This window comes from Aquarana catesbeiana, linkage group LG04 (genome assembly GCF_042186555.1).
Source record: "Aquarana catesbeiana isolate 2022-GZ linkage group LG04, ASM4218655v1, whole genome shotgun sequence".
NCBI lineage: Eukaryota > Metazoa > Chordata > Amphibia > Anura > Ranidae > Aquarana > Aquarana catesbeiana.
The window spans coordinates 423,196,115-423,213,193 of NC_133327.1; the positions used below are offsets into that span (position 1 = coordinate 423,196,115).

The following is a 17,079-nucleotide window of genomic DNA, read 5'->3' on the forward strand; positions in this document are numbered from 1 at the left end:
ATTCTACGAAATCTCTTCTTAACCAAGTTTTTTATATCGAAATGTATTGCCGAGGGCTATATGTAGACCTTTTTGGCCCTGGGATTTTTTTTTTTCCCCAGAGCATTTTAAACTAATTTGTTATTGTTTGCTTGAAAACAACTGTAGTTGTAGAGATTCTGGAGGAAAATAACTGATAAAAAGTTGAATATTTTGGAAAATTTTAGGCCACTGTCAGTTTAAAGTGGTTGTAAATCCTCTTATATACCCAGTGAAGTGACTGGCCTCAGGTGATAAACAGAGATGAAACAAATCCTCCTACATAGAAGTGACTCATGATGAAAATAGAGGAACGAAGCAACAGAGAGAAACGACACTTGGGCCCCTGTCACACGATAAACCTGCTCGGATCCGCCTGTCAGTTTCTCAGGCGGATCCAAGCGGGCCATCCATTAACTCCTATGGGCAGGTGGAATGTTGGTGGAGATGTGTCCGCTGACACCCGTCTGCCATGCGATCCGCTGAAGACAGACATATGGCGATACATCTGCGATCCATCTTGGCGGATTGGAAGAGACATGATGAAAACGGACATGCTGTCTGTTTTCAGCTGATCTCCCCATAGAGATCAGCAGGGCTCTGACAGGTTCCTCCCCGCTCAGTGAGCAGAGACAGACCTGTCATCTGCCCGCTTAGGGGAGATCAATGGAGCGATCTCCCACTCAGCTGGTGGACTCCGCTGAGCGGATCTGCCCCGTGTGAAAGGGGCCTTAGAGCTGTGGAGAGAGATAAGTAAACACTACAGATATATGTGCTTTGTTCAGATTCCATGACTGAGGTTTACAACCACTTTAACTGTCATTTGATTGGATCCTACTTTTTTGTGTGTCTATTCAAGTATGTTTGAGAAAGGATGGGTCTACCAATGGTCAGATTTCTGGTAAAACCAACCACAAATGTTGATGTATGGATAGATTACACAGTACTGTACATAAGAAATATCCACAATACCTACCAACATCAAATTCAATAAAACAGCAGGCTGAACAAAATGGAAAAAGACTGCACACAGCCTCACAAATAAGGAAATGCACAAAAAGATGAAAGCACGTTGATAACTATCAATGTTATGAAGTTATTATAATAACTGCAACTTTTTAACATTACAGAACAAGTCTAGTTATATGTGACAAACTTCAACCAGCCTTTAGTAACCTTTTTACTCCAATAGAACCCTTGAAATTATTTTCATGTCCAGGGCAACAGCTGCTTAGACAATTCCCCAAGGTCACTGGGGAAAATGCATCTTACATTGGGGAAAAATACCCACTTACAGTCAGCTAAAAAATATCATTGTGTCTTGCTGTTGGCTCTTTCCAAGTGGCATCTGCCAAGAATTATGCAAGTACCATCAAGCATAAGAAGCAGCACTTAATCCAGAATGCCAATAGGGCAGGATCCTCAAACTACGGCCCTCCAGCTGTTGTGGAACTACACATCCCATGAGGCATTGTAAAACTCTGACATTCACAGACATGACTAGGCATGATGGGAATTGTAATTTTTGAACAACTGGAGGGCCGTAGTTTGAAGACCCCTGCAATAGGGAGTTGAGGTCTTGGTGCTCAGGCTCAGAGTGTCTTCCACTGACTCAAACGTGATAATGGAGATGAACAGTAGCCCAAAACATTAAATGTGTTAATCTTTATTTGCTACAGGGTAACTATAGGATAAAAAAATGTCACGCGAATCGGCCGCTAGGCCTTTGTTCTCTGAAGCGTAACATCCATATATACTATCCACCCGCAACATTCAGGTGCAACTAACTAAAACCAATCAATAATGGCCATCAAATGGGAGGTCAATCCACCACTGCTCAAAGAACCCCTAGGATCCACTGGATGAGCCCAGGGTGAAAATAGCCAAGCTATATCATGCCTGGGATAAATGAGAATATTTACAGGCATAATTGTAAACTACAATATCCTTGAGAAAAGAGCCATAAAACATTTTATGAAATATGCAACAGCAAAATTATTTACTAGATAAACTAGATATAATCTTTTTTGGCAAAGGGCTCAGGCACACCCTTTCAAAAGGCTATTGTTCTTTTGCACAAACACATCTCCTTTTGTCTAAGCAATGTTATAAGATAAAAGTACTTTTAGTAAAAGTAAATGTATATAGAAGTTCTCAGGGTTGTGTATTAGTGCTGTCCTATCTTCCTTTGCTATCTTAGGCACTGACCCAATAGATGCCAACTTTGGACAATCATGATTCGAACCTTTGAGATAAGTGCAGTACTGATGTTCACTTAAGCTGGCCATACACTAGTAGAATTTTGTTTGAGAGATTTTTGTTTTCAGACCGCTCAATCTAATCGCTTGTGAGGTCAAATCGGCGTTCGCATTCCACTGCAGTGATGATAAAATTTGAAGGCGCAGGATAGGATTTTTTTCTTGAATGTTCAAATTTCTAATGCCCCGTACACATGGTCGGAAAATGTGTGATAGGACCTTGTTGTCGGAAATTCCGACCGTGTGTGGGCTCCATCACACATTTTCCATCGGAATTTCCGACACACAAAGTTTGAGAGCAGGATATAAAATTTTCCGACAACAAAATCCGTTGTCGGAAATTCCGATCGTGTGTACACAAATCCGACGGACAAAGTGCCATGCATGCTCAGAATAAATAAAGAGATGAAAGCTATTGGCCACTGCCCCGTTTATAGTCCCGACATACGTGTTTTACGTCACTGCGTTCAGAATGATCGGATTTTCCGACAACTTTGTGTGACCGTGTGTATGCAAGACAAGTTTGAGCCAACATCCGTCGGAAAAAATCCTAGGATTTTGTTGTCGGAATGTCCAAACAAAGTCTGACCGTGTGTACAGGGCATAACAGTGAATGTGGTTTTCGCTTGGAAAAGTCCATTTGTTCCAAAATCGAATGTTAAAAAAGCAAACAAAATTCTGAAGTACTTTCAAAAGACATTCGTCCAGTCATTGAACAAACAAATAAGAAGTTTCAGTTGAACGTTTGTACAGAAATTTACTAGTGAATGGCCAGCTTTAGACTAGAAATAGATGTACAGAATTGTCTATTTGTGTGCCTTGACTACAATAGATTATTGCTTAGATCTTTGCTTGTCTTATTTCTCCATATGTTTTTTATGACCAGCTTCGTTTTAGTTCATTGTTAGTAAGGAAGCTTTTGTTTCTCCCTGTGTCAAGCTCTCCAAGGAATGGGAGCAGCAAGTTACATTTACGCTATATATTTAGATCATATGTGAGAAAACTGTTATCACTGAAGTGTAGGGCAAGTATACTAATACCATTTCTGGTTCTCGCTCTAAGTAGTGAACATATGCATGGCCCCATATTGTCACTCTTTCTAAACGTCTTGTACATGTTTATTATAGAATAAGGAAAATGACCTAATATGATGTAGTTAATAGAAGAAAGTGAACATATAAACTATTTTGAATAAATCACCCCAGGGAGAACATTACAGAAAGACATAATCTGACTCACATATGTCAGAGTATACAACGTGGATGGAGAAATTCTTGCACTGGGAACCGCCATTAGGGGAAAAGAAAATATCTTCTAATAACACCAACTACAGTTTTGCTATACATTTAATTGCAAGGACTAGCACTTCCCTGCTGACTTATTATCTAACTGTTAAATCAACCAATGATCAATCATTTAGATCGACCTTAAAATGTAAATAAGAGCTTTACTCCAAACTATTATGCTGATTTTGGATGGAGATAACCGTAGAATCTGTTTATGAACTTTTGTAGCCAGAGGTGATTGTATGAAGTCAAGTTCATCTATCAGTCATGCCTCCCTGTGCCTACACTACTACCACCACCACCTATCACAGTTTGGCATTGTGAATTTCAACAGGGAAACCACCAGGGAGCCGTTGGCAGTTTCATTGTTGAGAAGATCACCAAAGTCAATGCACATTGCAGACCACACCAGGGAGCCATTGGCAGTTTCATTGTTGAGAAGATCACCAAAGTCAATGCACATTGCAGACCATATCACCTCCGGCCAGCATTTATTTTATGATATTGCCACCTCTACCCAACATATATTCTATCATTTTGTGTTGTAGCACCGTACAAAGTGTCATTACCAATATGAACTGAATGCAACCTACTAAACAAAGCTGACGTCTGATTGGCAACTTCTCTCGCTGATCTTTGTGTGCTTCATTTATTCGCATTAACCCTTAAGTAGCAGAAGTGACAGCAACACCAACTGTCACCATAAACTGGTAGCTCATCTGGCAAAGTCATCTTTAAGGGTTCACAAACACCCATTCTAAAAAAAACAGCAGAACTGGCAGCAGATCCTAACTTAGCAAGAACAATGAGAACAATGTAAGCCTCACTGGTAGTCAGCCTCTCGGAAAAGTTGGTCTCATCGCTAGACCTGTTTAGAGTCGACAGAAAGGCAGGAAGAGAAGCTTTTCACATTCTAGTGAACGATATCCAACAGAAATATAAACAGCTCACCTTTCAGACAAAACATTGTGCGTCCATTCCATAAAATGCTGGGGAAGAGAAGAGCTCTCCAAGTGGATAGCGCTGCACCACATACAGCTGTTTCCTAGCCCCCTTCATTCAGCATACACACAAAAACCGTGGCACTCCAGCTCGTGCTGTGAAAGGAAGCTGCCATCCAATCCTGTGTTATCCGAGCCAGCCGTTTGGCGGCCTGTAACCCTCTGCTCTCCTCTCCAGCTGACTCCCCTCCATTCCAAAAATAATAGCTAAGGAAAGAGACAGAAAAAAAAGGAATGTTGCAGCCTCTCTATGGCTAGAGATAGCAGTGGCCCATGTCCAATTGTACTACTTTATCTGTCAGCATTTTTCACTGTTGTGTGCACAGGGCTTTGGGATGTCAAATGGCAGAGGCAGGGCTGCTAAATCGCTCCTAATCCAACTCAACTGTTTGTTGTGAAACACTAACGCTGCGTTTTGTGGATCATGTTTTTTTTTTGTTTTCTTGTTCTGGAATGCCTGGCTTGTTTTCCAGTCCCCCCTGGGCACATTTTTTTGGCATACTGCTTTTGTGTAAGGTTATTGTATGTTTTTTTAATTTCACATGAGATCTAAATATCAACAGTAAATATGACAAGTTTTATAATCGGCAGTTCACACCAGCACTGCGTTCAAACACACTGCCCTTGCGATCTGCATGCGGGTGTCATTTTAATATTAACGGCACCCCACATGGAGATCGCAAACCCAGTGCATTGTCAGGAACCAAATAGTATTGTACCGCAGTACCATGCGATTTGGTGTGGCGCATTTTTTAAAAGTAGTGCATGCACTGCGATTTCTATTCAAATGAATGGACTTGAAAATCACACCACATGGGAATGTACGGAAATTGCACAAGAATGTGCCACGCATTCCTGTGTGATCCCAATGTGAACTTTTCCTAATGGAATGAAAATGAATATATTAGAAATGAGAATAGAAGTTCTGGTAGATGTCAGTCAAAAGTTATTCCTAAACCCTAGTTCACACTTCTGTGATCTCTGATGGAAAACGCATGGAATTGCATGACAAGAGAAATAATATGAGTATCTATGGAGGCCATTCACATATATGCACTGCAAATCTGTTCCGATTTTAAAAAGGGCCCTGTGCAGGTGTTTGCTGTGTTCCCCACTGCACACCCCGACATATGTGAGAGAGAGAGAGAGAGAGAGAGAGAGAGTGAGAGAGAGAGACAGAGACAGAGAGACAGAGACAGAGAGAGAGAGAGAGAGAGAGTGAGAGAGAGAGAGAGAGAGAGAGAGAGAGAGAGAGACAGAGAGAGACAGAGAAAGAGAGAGAGAGAGAGAGAGAGAGAGAGAGAGAGAGACAGAGACAGAGAGAGAGAGAGAGAGACAGAGAGAGAGAGAGAGACAGAGAGAGAGAGAGAGAGAGAGAGAGAGAGAGAGAGAGAGAGAGAGAGAGAGAGAGAGAGAGACAGAGACAGAGAAAGAGAGAGAGAGAGAGAGAGAGACAGAGAGAGAGACACAGGGAGAGAGGCGTCAACTCGAAGTGCAGCTACTCCTTAAAATCACACTGGAAAATGGATTTATTTTGCACTGCATCAGTGTGAACCTAGCCTAAGACTGGCCATACATGGAGTGAATTTGGTTGCAGGAAAGAAATTATCTTGATTACCCCATCAAAACAGACAGTGTTGATGCGGGAATCCCTCCTGCTGGGCCATTGTCTTCTCCCGGCGGAAGAAAAAGACAGTGATTATTGCAAGTGGCTATACCAATGCCCTATTGTTGGTATTCAAGAGAGGAATGGTGCCGCATTGTTTGTGCCAGTGGAAGAAATGCTGTTCCATCATTGGTATCATTGGGTGGAATGCTGTTCCATCATTGGTAACAGTAGGAGGAATGCTGTCCCATCATTGGTATCAGTGGGAGGAATGATGTCCCATCACTGGTATCAGTGGGAGGTATAATGCCCCATTGTTGGTATCAGTGGGAGGAATAGTGCCCAATCATTGGTATCAGTGGGAGGAATAGTGCCCCATCATTGGTATCAGTGGGAGGAATGCTGTCCCATCATTGGTATCAGTGGGAGGAATGCTGTCCCATCATTGGTATCAGTGGGAGGAATGATGTCCCATCATTGGTATCAGTGGGAGGAATAGTGCCCCATCATTGGTATCAGTGGGAGGAATGCTGTCCCATCATTGGTATCAGTGGGAGGAATGATGTCCCATCATTGGTATCAGTGGGAGGTATAATGCCCCATCGTTGGTATCAGTGGGAGGAATAGTGCCCCATCATTGGTATCAGTGGGAGGAATGCTGTTCATTCATTGGTATCAGTGGGAGGTATAATGCCCCATCATTGGTATCAGTGGGAGGTATAATGCCCCATCATTGGTATCAGTGGATGGAGTGGTGCCCCAAGGGCCAGATAAAGGTGAGCAAAGGGCCGTATCTGGCCCACGGGCTGCAGTTTGGAGACCTCTGCTTTATAGGTAAAAAACAATTTAAAAAAACGCAGTAGACTGGATCTGACATTTAGATCCTCCCATATCTGATTTGAACTGTAATTACATCCGATCATATACAGCACATGTGAGATGCTCTTAATTATAGGCTACATGGGCACCTAGACCTACCCAGAGAGAACTGGAAGATACATTTACATTCTCCTATAAAACCTTTTACAGATCAGACAGCAATATTTACTACCACTAGGATATATAAAAAGCTTTAACAGTATTCCCAATGTTCAGAAATATTCTGCATTAAAAATTGTTACATTTTTCTTGTAAAAAAAAAAAAAAAGTTGCTATCCTGCTACAAAACAGTTACCTTCTATAGACGAGCGTGTTATACGATGAACTGATGGCGCCATCTGACAAAGAATGGAGTCAGGAGGGCAGAAATGTAAAAGTTACAGATCAGTAAATGCTCATACTTGAACAATACAGGACGGCCAGACTGCACTGTTCACTAATCAGACTTTATCCACATTATTTGCATTTAAAAGCAATGTGTGAGAAATTTGAAAACACAAAGCTGAACTGAAGAGAGTAGTTCCTAAAAATAGCCTAGTTACCCAAGAATAGAATACCGTTACCCATTCAATCTTCAGGCCAGTCTCTACACCATACTTTGTACAATATCCTCTAACACAATTACGTGGTAAATCTAAGAAAGATTATGCAAATGTAATATGTATCGGGAGCTTTAAGCTGGCTATATATAGATCGAAATTCGGCCGGTTCAGCAGGGACCAGCCAAATTGGGGGAATCGGCACATTTTTTTATTATTAAACCCGCTGGTTGAATGGAAAAAAATGTATAATATATGGCCTACCTTAAAGTTCAAGAGAGAAGCAGCAGATGACATCACTACCATTAGCAAGATTAGAGAAGTATATAATGCTCGCAAACCATAAAATGTTACTTTCAAGTCAAAAAAAAAGGGGAAATGCAAATATCAGTGTAAGCTTTAAAGGGTAAATTCACCCTTACAGGAAATCTATAAGGTGAACTTACATTGGACCCCCTCCCCCCCCTCGGTCCCGCTGTACCAGAGTCCCGTGATCCCCCACTGTCAGGCACTGGGATGCCGCTTTACCGGTTTGGGGATTTGAAATCCTCCTGGCTTTCCCTCCTCCAGCGCTAACAGGACAGGCTAGGCAGATTCTGATTGGTCAGTACCATTACTATTTATGTGACAGTGCTGACCAATTCGAATGCCTCCTATCTGTACACAATGAGAGGTACGGAGAAGAGGTTAAGCCTCAGGGATTTGAAATACCTGGACTGGTGAAGCAGCAACCTGGCGTCTGACAGCAGGGGGATCGCGGGACTCCAATACAGCGGGACGGGGGGGGGGGGGGGGGGGGGCTGGGGAGGGGGTACAGTGTAAGTTCATCTTACAGATTTTCTGTAGAGGTGAATTTACACTTTAAGTTATGTTTATGCTATTACACATAACAGACCCATTTTAATAAATAAGATTAGTAATATATATATAGTTAATATATAGTTAAAGTCCGATGGGGCATCCACACGGTCGGAATGTGCGACCGAAAGCTCCCATTTGACTTTTTCTGACGGGAAGTCCGGCCGTGTGTACGCGGCATTAGAAGAATGCAGTTTTTACCCAATGTTAATGTACAGCAGGGTACTGTAACAAAGCAAAAGATTCAGTGCTACTACTCATATATCCAAAATATCAACAGAGCTCAGGGGTACTTGATCCACAGTTGTTTGTCTGTAAGAAGTAATCCAATAAGATGATCCACACAACGAGTTGCTGCTCCTAAAAGACAGGGTACTCCAGTCAAACTGATTTCCCCATCCACACAGGAAAGGTAGATAGAGGAAACCTTCCCACTGTGCCATTGTATTCTGATAGCAGGACTCTATAATGATCAGCAGCCCATTACCTGCAGCCACTTATCGACAAAAGTTTTCTAGCACTTCCCTCAAAAGACGTTGATCATTAGATCAACTTCCATTAAGCGGGAACAGCCATACATGGATCGAAATTCAGCCGCTCCCTGCTGAACTGATCTATCTATGGCCAGCGTCACTCTTCATCTTTCCAACCAAATCTACCATATACCAGAATGTTGTCTTTTTAAGAGCTGGATATCTAAAGCAATCTCCATACATTATTTCAATTTAACTTACATATTTTAAAGTCTGTAAGTTAAAGTATTTACTTTGGAGATGTCCAAAGAGCGATGGTCAATCACGGACGCATTAAATCATTAACACTGCACAAGTCCTGGCACAGGAGACAATTTGTTCTCAGTGACAAGCTCCAGCTATTTGAGTGTAGGCCAAATGCTAGTTAGAAATGTGATCCCCAATATAATGACTTTGGTGCTTTGGTCATTATACATTTAGCTGAACACCTGCTGCACACTTGTCCAAAAATGAGAAACCTCTGCCCCCATTTACTACAGCAGATATATTACAAGAAGTATCCAATGCGTTTGCCTTGTGTCAACACAGCATACACATCGTAGCTCTTCTGACAAATGTATCTATCAGAATACAGAGTTTGCTGCTACCCTAGCCCAGGCTGTTGTTACCATTAGCACTTATGGGCCAGTAGCAAGAACAACAGGATAAAGAGAGGGCAGCACCAAGCCTCAAAATTCACAAACTGTGATAAATGATAAAACTGTGATAATCATTTTCATATATTGTCTCCCTCTTCTTGCCACTTATTGGAATTTTTGTAGCTAAATTCCGCAAAGTATTATTATTATTATACAGGATTTATATAGCGCCAACAGCTTACGCAGAGCTTTACAACAGAGGGCAGACAGTACAGTTACAATACAATTCAGTACAGGAAGAATCAGAGAGCCCTGCTCATTAGAGCTTACAATCTAGAAACTATAGAAGGGCATCTGTGTGTAGCATATTAAGTGGAGTTCCACCCAAAAATGGAACTTCCCCTTTCGGAATCCTCCCCCCTCCGGTGTCACATTTGGCACCTTTCAGGGGGGAGGGGGATACCTGTCTATTCCAGGTATTTGCTCCCACTTCTGGGCATAGATAGCTGCAGTATCCGCGGATATCTACGCCATGTCCGGCGCCTCCTCTGTCCCCCCCTGCTCTCTTCTGGGAGACAAACAGGTCCCAGAAGACAGCAGGGACCATTGGGATTGCGCAGCGCGACTCACGCATGCTTAGTAGGGAACTGGGCTGTGAAGCCACAAGGCTTCACTTCCTGATTCCCTTACCGAAGATCGGCTTCGGGTGACATCGCAGGCGCCCTGGACAGGTAAGTGTCCATATTTTAAAATTCAGCAGCTGCAGTATTTGTAGCTGCTGACTTTAAAAAAAAAAAATTGGCGGAACTCCGCTTTAAGAGGATTCGTAAGACTTCCTATATTTTAATTCTGTTGGTAAAATAAAACTTACCCCTGCAGAGAAGACATTTTGTACTCACCTCTCCTGCTGCCCATTTCAACGTTCTCTGTAGTAGTGTAGAGAAACCGCCAGCTGGGGGTCCTGCAGAATTGGACCCCTCCAAAAGTGTCGGAATCACGGTCCTGTGCTGAGAACTGTGGTTTGATCCATCAGCCCCTACATCCCTACTGTGTCCTGTACCTACATATGAGCTGACAGGAGGAACTAAAGCATGAGTCTGCAGATTCTCTGGTTTCAGTTTTTTACTGCAGAAAACAGTGGAACGGGCATCAACGGAGCAGAGTATGTCTTCTTTTAGGAGTATTATTATTGTAAAGTTTTATTTAGGCAACCGTCACCTATATGAAATCATAAAGTAATTGCATGATATAAAAGAGCGAGCTTGTGTAAAAGGCATCTGGGGTACTTTGATATCCAAAGACAGTCTCCATTATAGATATTGTAATAGGAACAGGCTCAACTGGTATTGGCAAAGGTAAACCATGCCAGAAACAGGGACACTCAGGAACAGTCCCAGCAGGTTTTTCCTATTATTCAGCAAGGCAGTAAACAAATACACTTTCAATGCAGGAAAGATTTGTCCATAGCAAGACAAACAAAAACATGTTTTTTTGAGCCAATAACTAAACTCAGGTCAGTTCCTAAACAACAAGGAGGTTGCATTTGCTCTAGATCTGAGGGGAAGCTCTGCTGTTTTCTATCATCCAATCGTGTACAAACAAAAATGCTGTTTATTTTCCTTGCATGTGATTGAGTATTCTTTGTAAAGTGAAGTTTTACCTCATTTACTAAGCTCTGGAGCAATTGCACTTGCAGTGCACAGTATACACTATATTGTCAAAAGAATTGGGACGCCTGCCTTTATATGCACATGAACTTTAATGGCATCCCAGTCTTAGTCCCTAGGGTTCAGTATTGAGTTGGCCCTCATTTGCAACTATAACAACTTCAACTCTTCTGGGAAGCCTGTCCACAAGGTTTAGGGGTGTGTCTATGGGAATGTTTGACCATTTCTCCAGAAGTACAATTGTGAGGTCAGGCAGTGATGTAGACAAGAAGACCTGGCTCGCAGTCTCTGCTTTAATTTATCCCAAAGCTGTTCTATCAGGTTGAAGTCAGGACTCTTTGCAGGCCAGTCAAGTTCTTCCACCCCAAACTCGCTCATCCATGTCTTTATGGACCTTGCTTTGTGCACTGGTCCAAATCATTTGTTGGGGGGGGGGTTATGGTGTGGGGTTGTTTTTAAGGGGTTGGGCTTGGCCCCTTAGTTCCAGTAAAAGGGAACTCTTAAGGTCTCAGCATACCAAGACATTTTGGACAATTTAATGCTCCCAACTTTGTGGGAACAGTTTGGAGATGGCCCCTTCCTGTTCCAACATGACTGCTTACCAGTGCATAAAGCAAGGTCCAGAAAGACATGGATGAGTGAGTTTGGGGTGGAGGAACTTGACCTCAACCCAATAGAACACCTTTGGGATAAATTAGAGCGGAGACTGCAAGCCAGGGCTTCTTATCCAACATCAGTGCCTGACCTCGCAAATGTCCTTCTGGAAGAATGGTCAAACGTTCCCATAGACACACTCCTAAACCTTCCCAGAAGAGTTGAAGCTGTTATAGCTGCAAAGGGTGGGCCAACTCAAAATTGAACCCTACGGACTAAGACTGGGATGCCATTAAAGGTCATGTGCATGTAAAGACAGGAGCCCCAATACTTTTGACAATATAGTGTATTTGCCTTTAGTAAATCAACCCCATGGTTTCTACCTAATGGGTTCACCAAAACAAAAAGGCAGCACCTGTACCTTTTTTTTAAATAAAAAAAAAAGTTTATTAAGTTTAACAAAAGGTCATCCAGAGCTCATACACTTACTATATTTCCATATACACAAGTAGGGAGTAAAATAGTCTATACGTGCATAGACTATTTTTTAAACCCACACTCACAATTGCAGCCTGTACAAAGTTCAGCTATCAACACGATAACATGGTCGGACCACGTACCAATTGAGCTAACATACAAACTTTCAGACCTGTCCTCCTCTAGGACTAAATTCTGGAAGTTAAACGAAAGCCTCCTGCAAACCCCTGAAGTAGTTTAGGATGTTCAAAAAGAACTGAATATATACTTTCAGACCAATAAACAACCTGACTTTGATGTGGGGATCCTATGGAAGGCCCACAAGGCAGTTATCAGAGGTATCCTCATCAAACACGGATCGAGGCTCAAGAGACAATGCGAGGAGAAACTCTCGTCCCTTCTCAACGTTATCTGTGAATTTGATATTTATGGCAAGCTATCTAACTTACGGATCAATTTTGGTAAATCAGAATCTATGGGGGTACGGGTCTCCCCCCTGCGCTACTCCGGACCTTGCAGCTAAACTGTAAGCTCAAGTAGACAGAGACAGCTCTGAAATATCTGGGAACGTATATCCTGTCTAACGGGTCTTTGAACTCAACTTCCTCCCTCTCCTGACCAGAACCCTTGTTTTGTTGGAGACATGGAATCGAGGACTACATTCATGGTTCGGTAGATGCAATCTTCTAAAAATGTGTATCTTACCCAAGTATTTATATCTTTTTCAAACTTTACCAGTTAAAATACCCTCTCAGTTCTTTAAACAGGTCCACTCCATATTCATCAAATTTATTTGGGCTCACAAAACGACCACGCACTCCCTGATCGCTTTTATCCCTGCCTAAACAATATGGAGGTATTGCCCTTCCTGACGTTCTAAAATATTACCAGGCAATTCACTTAGGACGCCTAATAGAACTGTCACTCGTCTGGAAAACTCTAGGTACAAAATGAACAAGCTGAAACGGACGTTTTACTGAGAGGAGCGCCTTGGTTCTATGATAATCTACCGCCAACCCTAGAGCTACACCCCCTGATAAGCTCCACAGTACGTAGTTGCACACAAGTATTTACAAAGACCCCTCTCTCGACCATAGACTCTCCCCTGATGCCCATTATTGGGAATCCACAGTTTCTCCCAGGCCTGAGAGATCATCACTTCTATACCCTACGACGGAGTAACTGCAATCGGGCTTCGCATTTTTTAGTGTCGGACAGTTGGCCCTCCATCGCCTCTTTAATGGAGCCCACCGGTGCCTTTCGCTTGCCGTTTTGGAGTGCCCTACAACTCCATCACTTTCTCCACTCACTACAGACTCCAGGAAGATTTGGTTGACAACTATCCACATTTAAAGAGTACTGCTCAGAGGATGGAGTATTGACACAAGTACTCTCAAAAACATATAGTCTACTGATTTCCCCGTTGGAACATTTACACCTACCCTGGATGGAGAAATGGGAGAAAGAAATGAACCGTACGTACACGATCAGCCAACAAAATATTGTTAGGTTCTCGTTGAAATCCTCTATCTGCACTAGGATTCAGGAGACTAATTATAAAATACTGACACAATGGTACCATACCCCACAGATGCTTCATAAATTTTATCCTGAGATGCCTGATCGTTGTTGGAGATGCCAGGAGGAGAGGGGTACGATGCTACACATATTTTCGTACTGTCCGAAAATAGCATCATGCTGAAGGGAAGTACGGAACATTGTTCAAAAATTCACGGACTATAAAATCCCCGACGACCCAGCTTTCTTCCTATTACATCCCAGCAAAGAAATATAAAAAATCTATTTTGCGGCATTTGCTAAACGCTGCTAAGGCATGTATTCCTCTCAATTGGAAAAACTCATCACATCCTACTGTCGGATGTTGGCTCCATAAAGTGAAAGAGATCAACAAAATGGAAGATCTCACACTTTCAGCACAAAATAAACAAGAAAAATATTTAGAGTTGTGGAGATTATGGAATCTATTTATCCTCTCTGAAGGGGGTCTAAACCAGGGGTTCTCAACTCCTGTCCCCGGAACCCACTAACAGGCCAGATTTTAAGTATTACCTTGGGGAGATGCAGACAAGAATACTGCAATCACTGAGCAGCAAATTATATCACCTGTGATGTATTTCAGTTATCTTGCAAACCTGGCCTGTTAGTGGGTCCTGAGGACAGGAGTTGAGAACCACTGGTCTAAACCTACTTGGCTCATGAATATAGAACAGCTGTATCATGCAGAGATACCTGATGGCTTGGCGCCCATTCCAACCCGGGACCCCTTCCCCACCCCTGTCGTCGTCACCCTCCCCTCTTTCCTTGTCCCCACCCCTCTCTTCTCTCTCCTCTGTGCTCTTTTCGGTTATTTTTTCTTTTCTCTTCTGTAATTTAGAAATTGGAAAATAGTTTAGATGAGCTCAGGACTCGTTAAAATGTGTCTGCACCTTAGTTGATACAATACATGGACCATATTCACACAGATCATACGCTGGGAATGTCTTGTCTGATTTAATTTACAATCCTGATTTTTGAATGCACCATTCCAATGTATCAGTAATGTTATTGTCTACACACTGTTACTGAGATAGCCTGGACTCGCCCTTTTGTGGTTTTGTGATTTAAATAAAATATTTTAAAAAAAAAGATATGGACCTAGGAATGGAGGCTTTATCCCACCAAAGCTCTACCAATCCTCCGGGCTCCAGGACTCAGACCAGAACTCATTAAGATTCTGAGAAACCAAAAAAGTTTGTGTTCCTCACATCGGTCATAAACCCTGGAGCTCCTAACCATGTGTAAGTGAGAAACCTAGGTGACACATATTAAACAACCACAACAATGTCCACAAGTGCATCACAATAGAAAAATTATTTCTTAACATCTTTTTTTTTTCAAAAACAAAACTACACAAATAGTAATTACAGGTTATTGAGTTATAAGGATTATTCCAAAGCATACAGCATGAAAGGCACCTTCTATGAATTATTATAGTAAATAAAATAAAATAACGCTTTTTTCCTTTAAATAAGTTTACAGCTCTTTCCACCTGCAGCAGCTATTATAAGTAGATCTGCCTGTTGCAGCTATTTTGCATCATTTGTTTTTTTATAGCAGCTTGAAAAGTGAGACTCAACATGACAAATGGATTGACAAAACTCCAATGAGGGCTCTGACCCCAGGCCACATGTTCCTGGACACCAAACCACCTGTTCAGCTTTACTGCAGCTCCTAGAACAAGCTTGGAGCCCACGGTCACAATATGCACACATATACATTAGGAGCCCATTCACATCTATTTTACCATGCCAAAAAAAAAAAAGAGAACTGGTCATTCATAGAGCGAATTTCATCGGATTCCGATAGAACCAGACAAAATTTGAGCGGTGTGTGGTCCCATTGAAACCCCCTGCCTGACGCCACCTTTTGTCACTTTTGCCATCAAGTTCTCTCAGCACTCTTGTGTTTTGGTGCAAAAGCTCCTTAAAGTTATGCAAAATGTAACAAATATATTAAAGAGACACTAAATGATATCCTTATTCTCCAACATCCACTACTTAATGGTCCTGTAATCTATTTTTCATGAAAAACGTTTTTTTACTGCGCTTTTCTGCCACCTTGTAATGTTCTCTGTGAGCCTGCGAATCTCTCCTTTACCCCCTCACTTCTATTTGTTTGAATCGAGGAGTTGCAGTCATGTGAACTGCTCTAGGCACACTACAAATCCCATAAGCCAGAGTCTATAGTCGTTGTCCAAAGCAAACAAGTGAGGGTGGCTACATTGCTACATGCAGTGGGGACCATGGAGGACAAACGTAGCCACCCTCTATTAGAAATTTTTATCACAGCAGCAAAAAAAAAAAAAGAAGGAATTTGGAGACTTGGGGGAGGCTGAGAGCAATAAAAGGTTCTTTTCTGAGTTAGGAATACATACTTGAATAGAATTATTTCTTTAAAACCATAGTTTACTGTCATAATAACTTGGAAACAATTTGTAAAGTTTTAAAAATGATAAATTGCCAGGTTATGACCTTTCCCAGTGTTGTACACAAAGAATGAACACAAAAAAAATTCTTAACAAACGAGGAACACAGAAACACAAACAAGGCTACAAATGTAATAAAACATTCCAATGGATGAATAAAGACGCTGGAATAAAGTGCATCCAAGGGCTAAGATTTCAGACATTTCCTGCTGACTGTGCGCTCAAGCTTCACCTATTACATGGCCATAGGGTCCAGACAAAGGCAGAGCTCTAGAAGCCGCCCAGGCAGAAGAGACCTTTTTCAAGTAAAAAAGACTTTGCCAAAACACACACTGAATATGGATTAAAATAAAATTCTACAATTTTTATTTAATGTATATACCATGAAGGTTCACTTTATGACAGAAATTAGCTAAGAAAGATTTCAGCAGTGGGACCAATACTTTCCCAGTAACTATAAGGCTGAAACAATGCGTAAGTGTAAGTTCAACCCTTTATACATTTATTAGGCAATACCAAACACCATAGGATTCCAAAGATTCAGGTATATTCCCTAGGCCAGGGGTAGGCAACTTTTTAGTGGTTTAGATCTACCTGGACAACATGGATAAATCAAAGGTCCATGGGAAGGAGTGTGGGGGGGTTGGGAATGCTCCTAGGTGGCATCCTTAAAAAAAAAAAACTATCAAGCTCCCAATAAAAAAGAGGGTACGCTAAACACATTGGGGTTTATCTACTAAAGCTGCAGAGCGCAAAATCAGGCCCATTCTGCATAGCAACCAATCAGTTTCTATGCTTTA

At 41.9% G+C, this 17,079-nt stretch overlaps 1 protein-coding gene across 8 annotated transcripts in view; it reads right to left on the reverse strand.

The window, feature by feature from the left end:
• Positions 1–17,079, reverse strand: part of NHSL1 (NHS like 1) — a 291,056-nt gene that overhangs the window by 102,960 nt on the left and 171,017 nt on the right. The window contains exon 1 of one of the 8 annotated variants that reach the window (XM_073627372.1): positions 4,514–5,172. The exons of the other annotated variants lie outside the window; for them this stretch is intronic. Within the exon in view, the coding sequence (XP_073483473.1) occupies positions 4,514–4,529 (16 nt within the window). The 5' untranslated portion in view covers positions 4,530–5,172. Of the gene's footprint in view, positions 1–4,513; positions 5,173–17,079 lie in introns of those variants that run through there. 8 annotated transcript variants of the gene reach the window in all.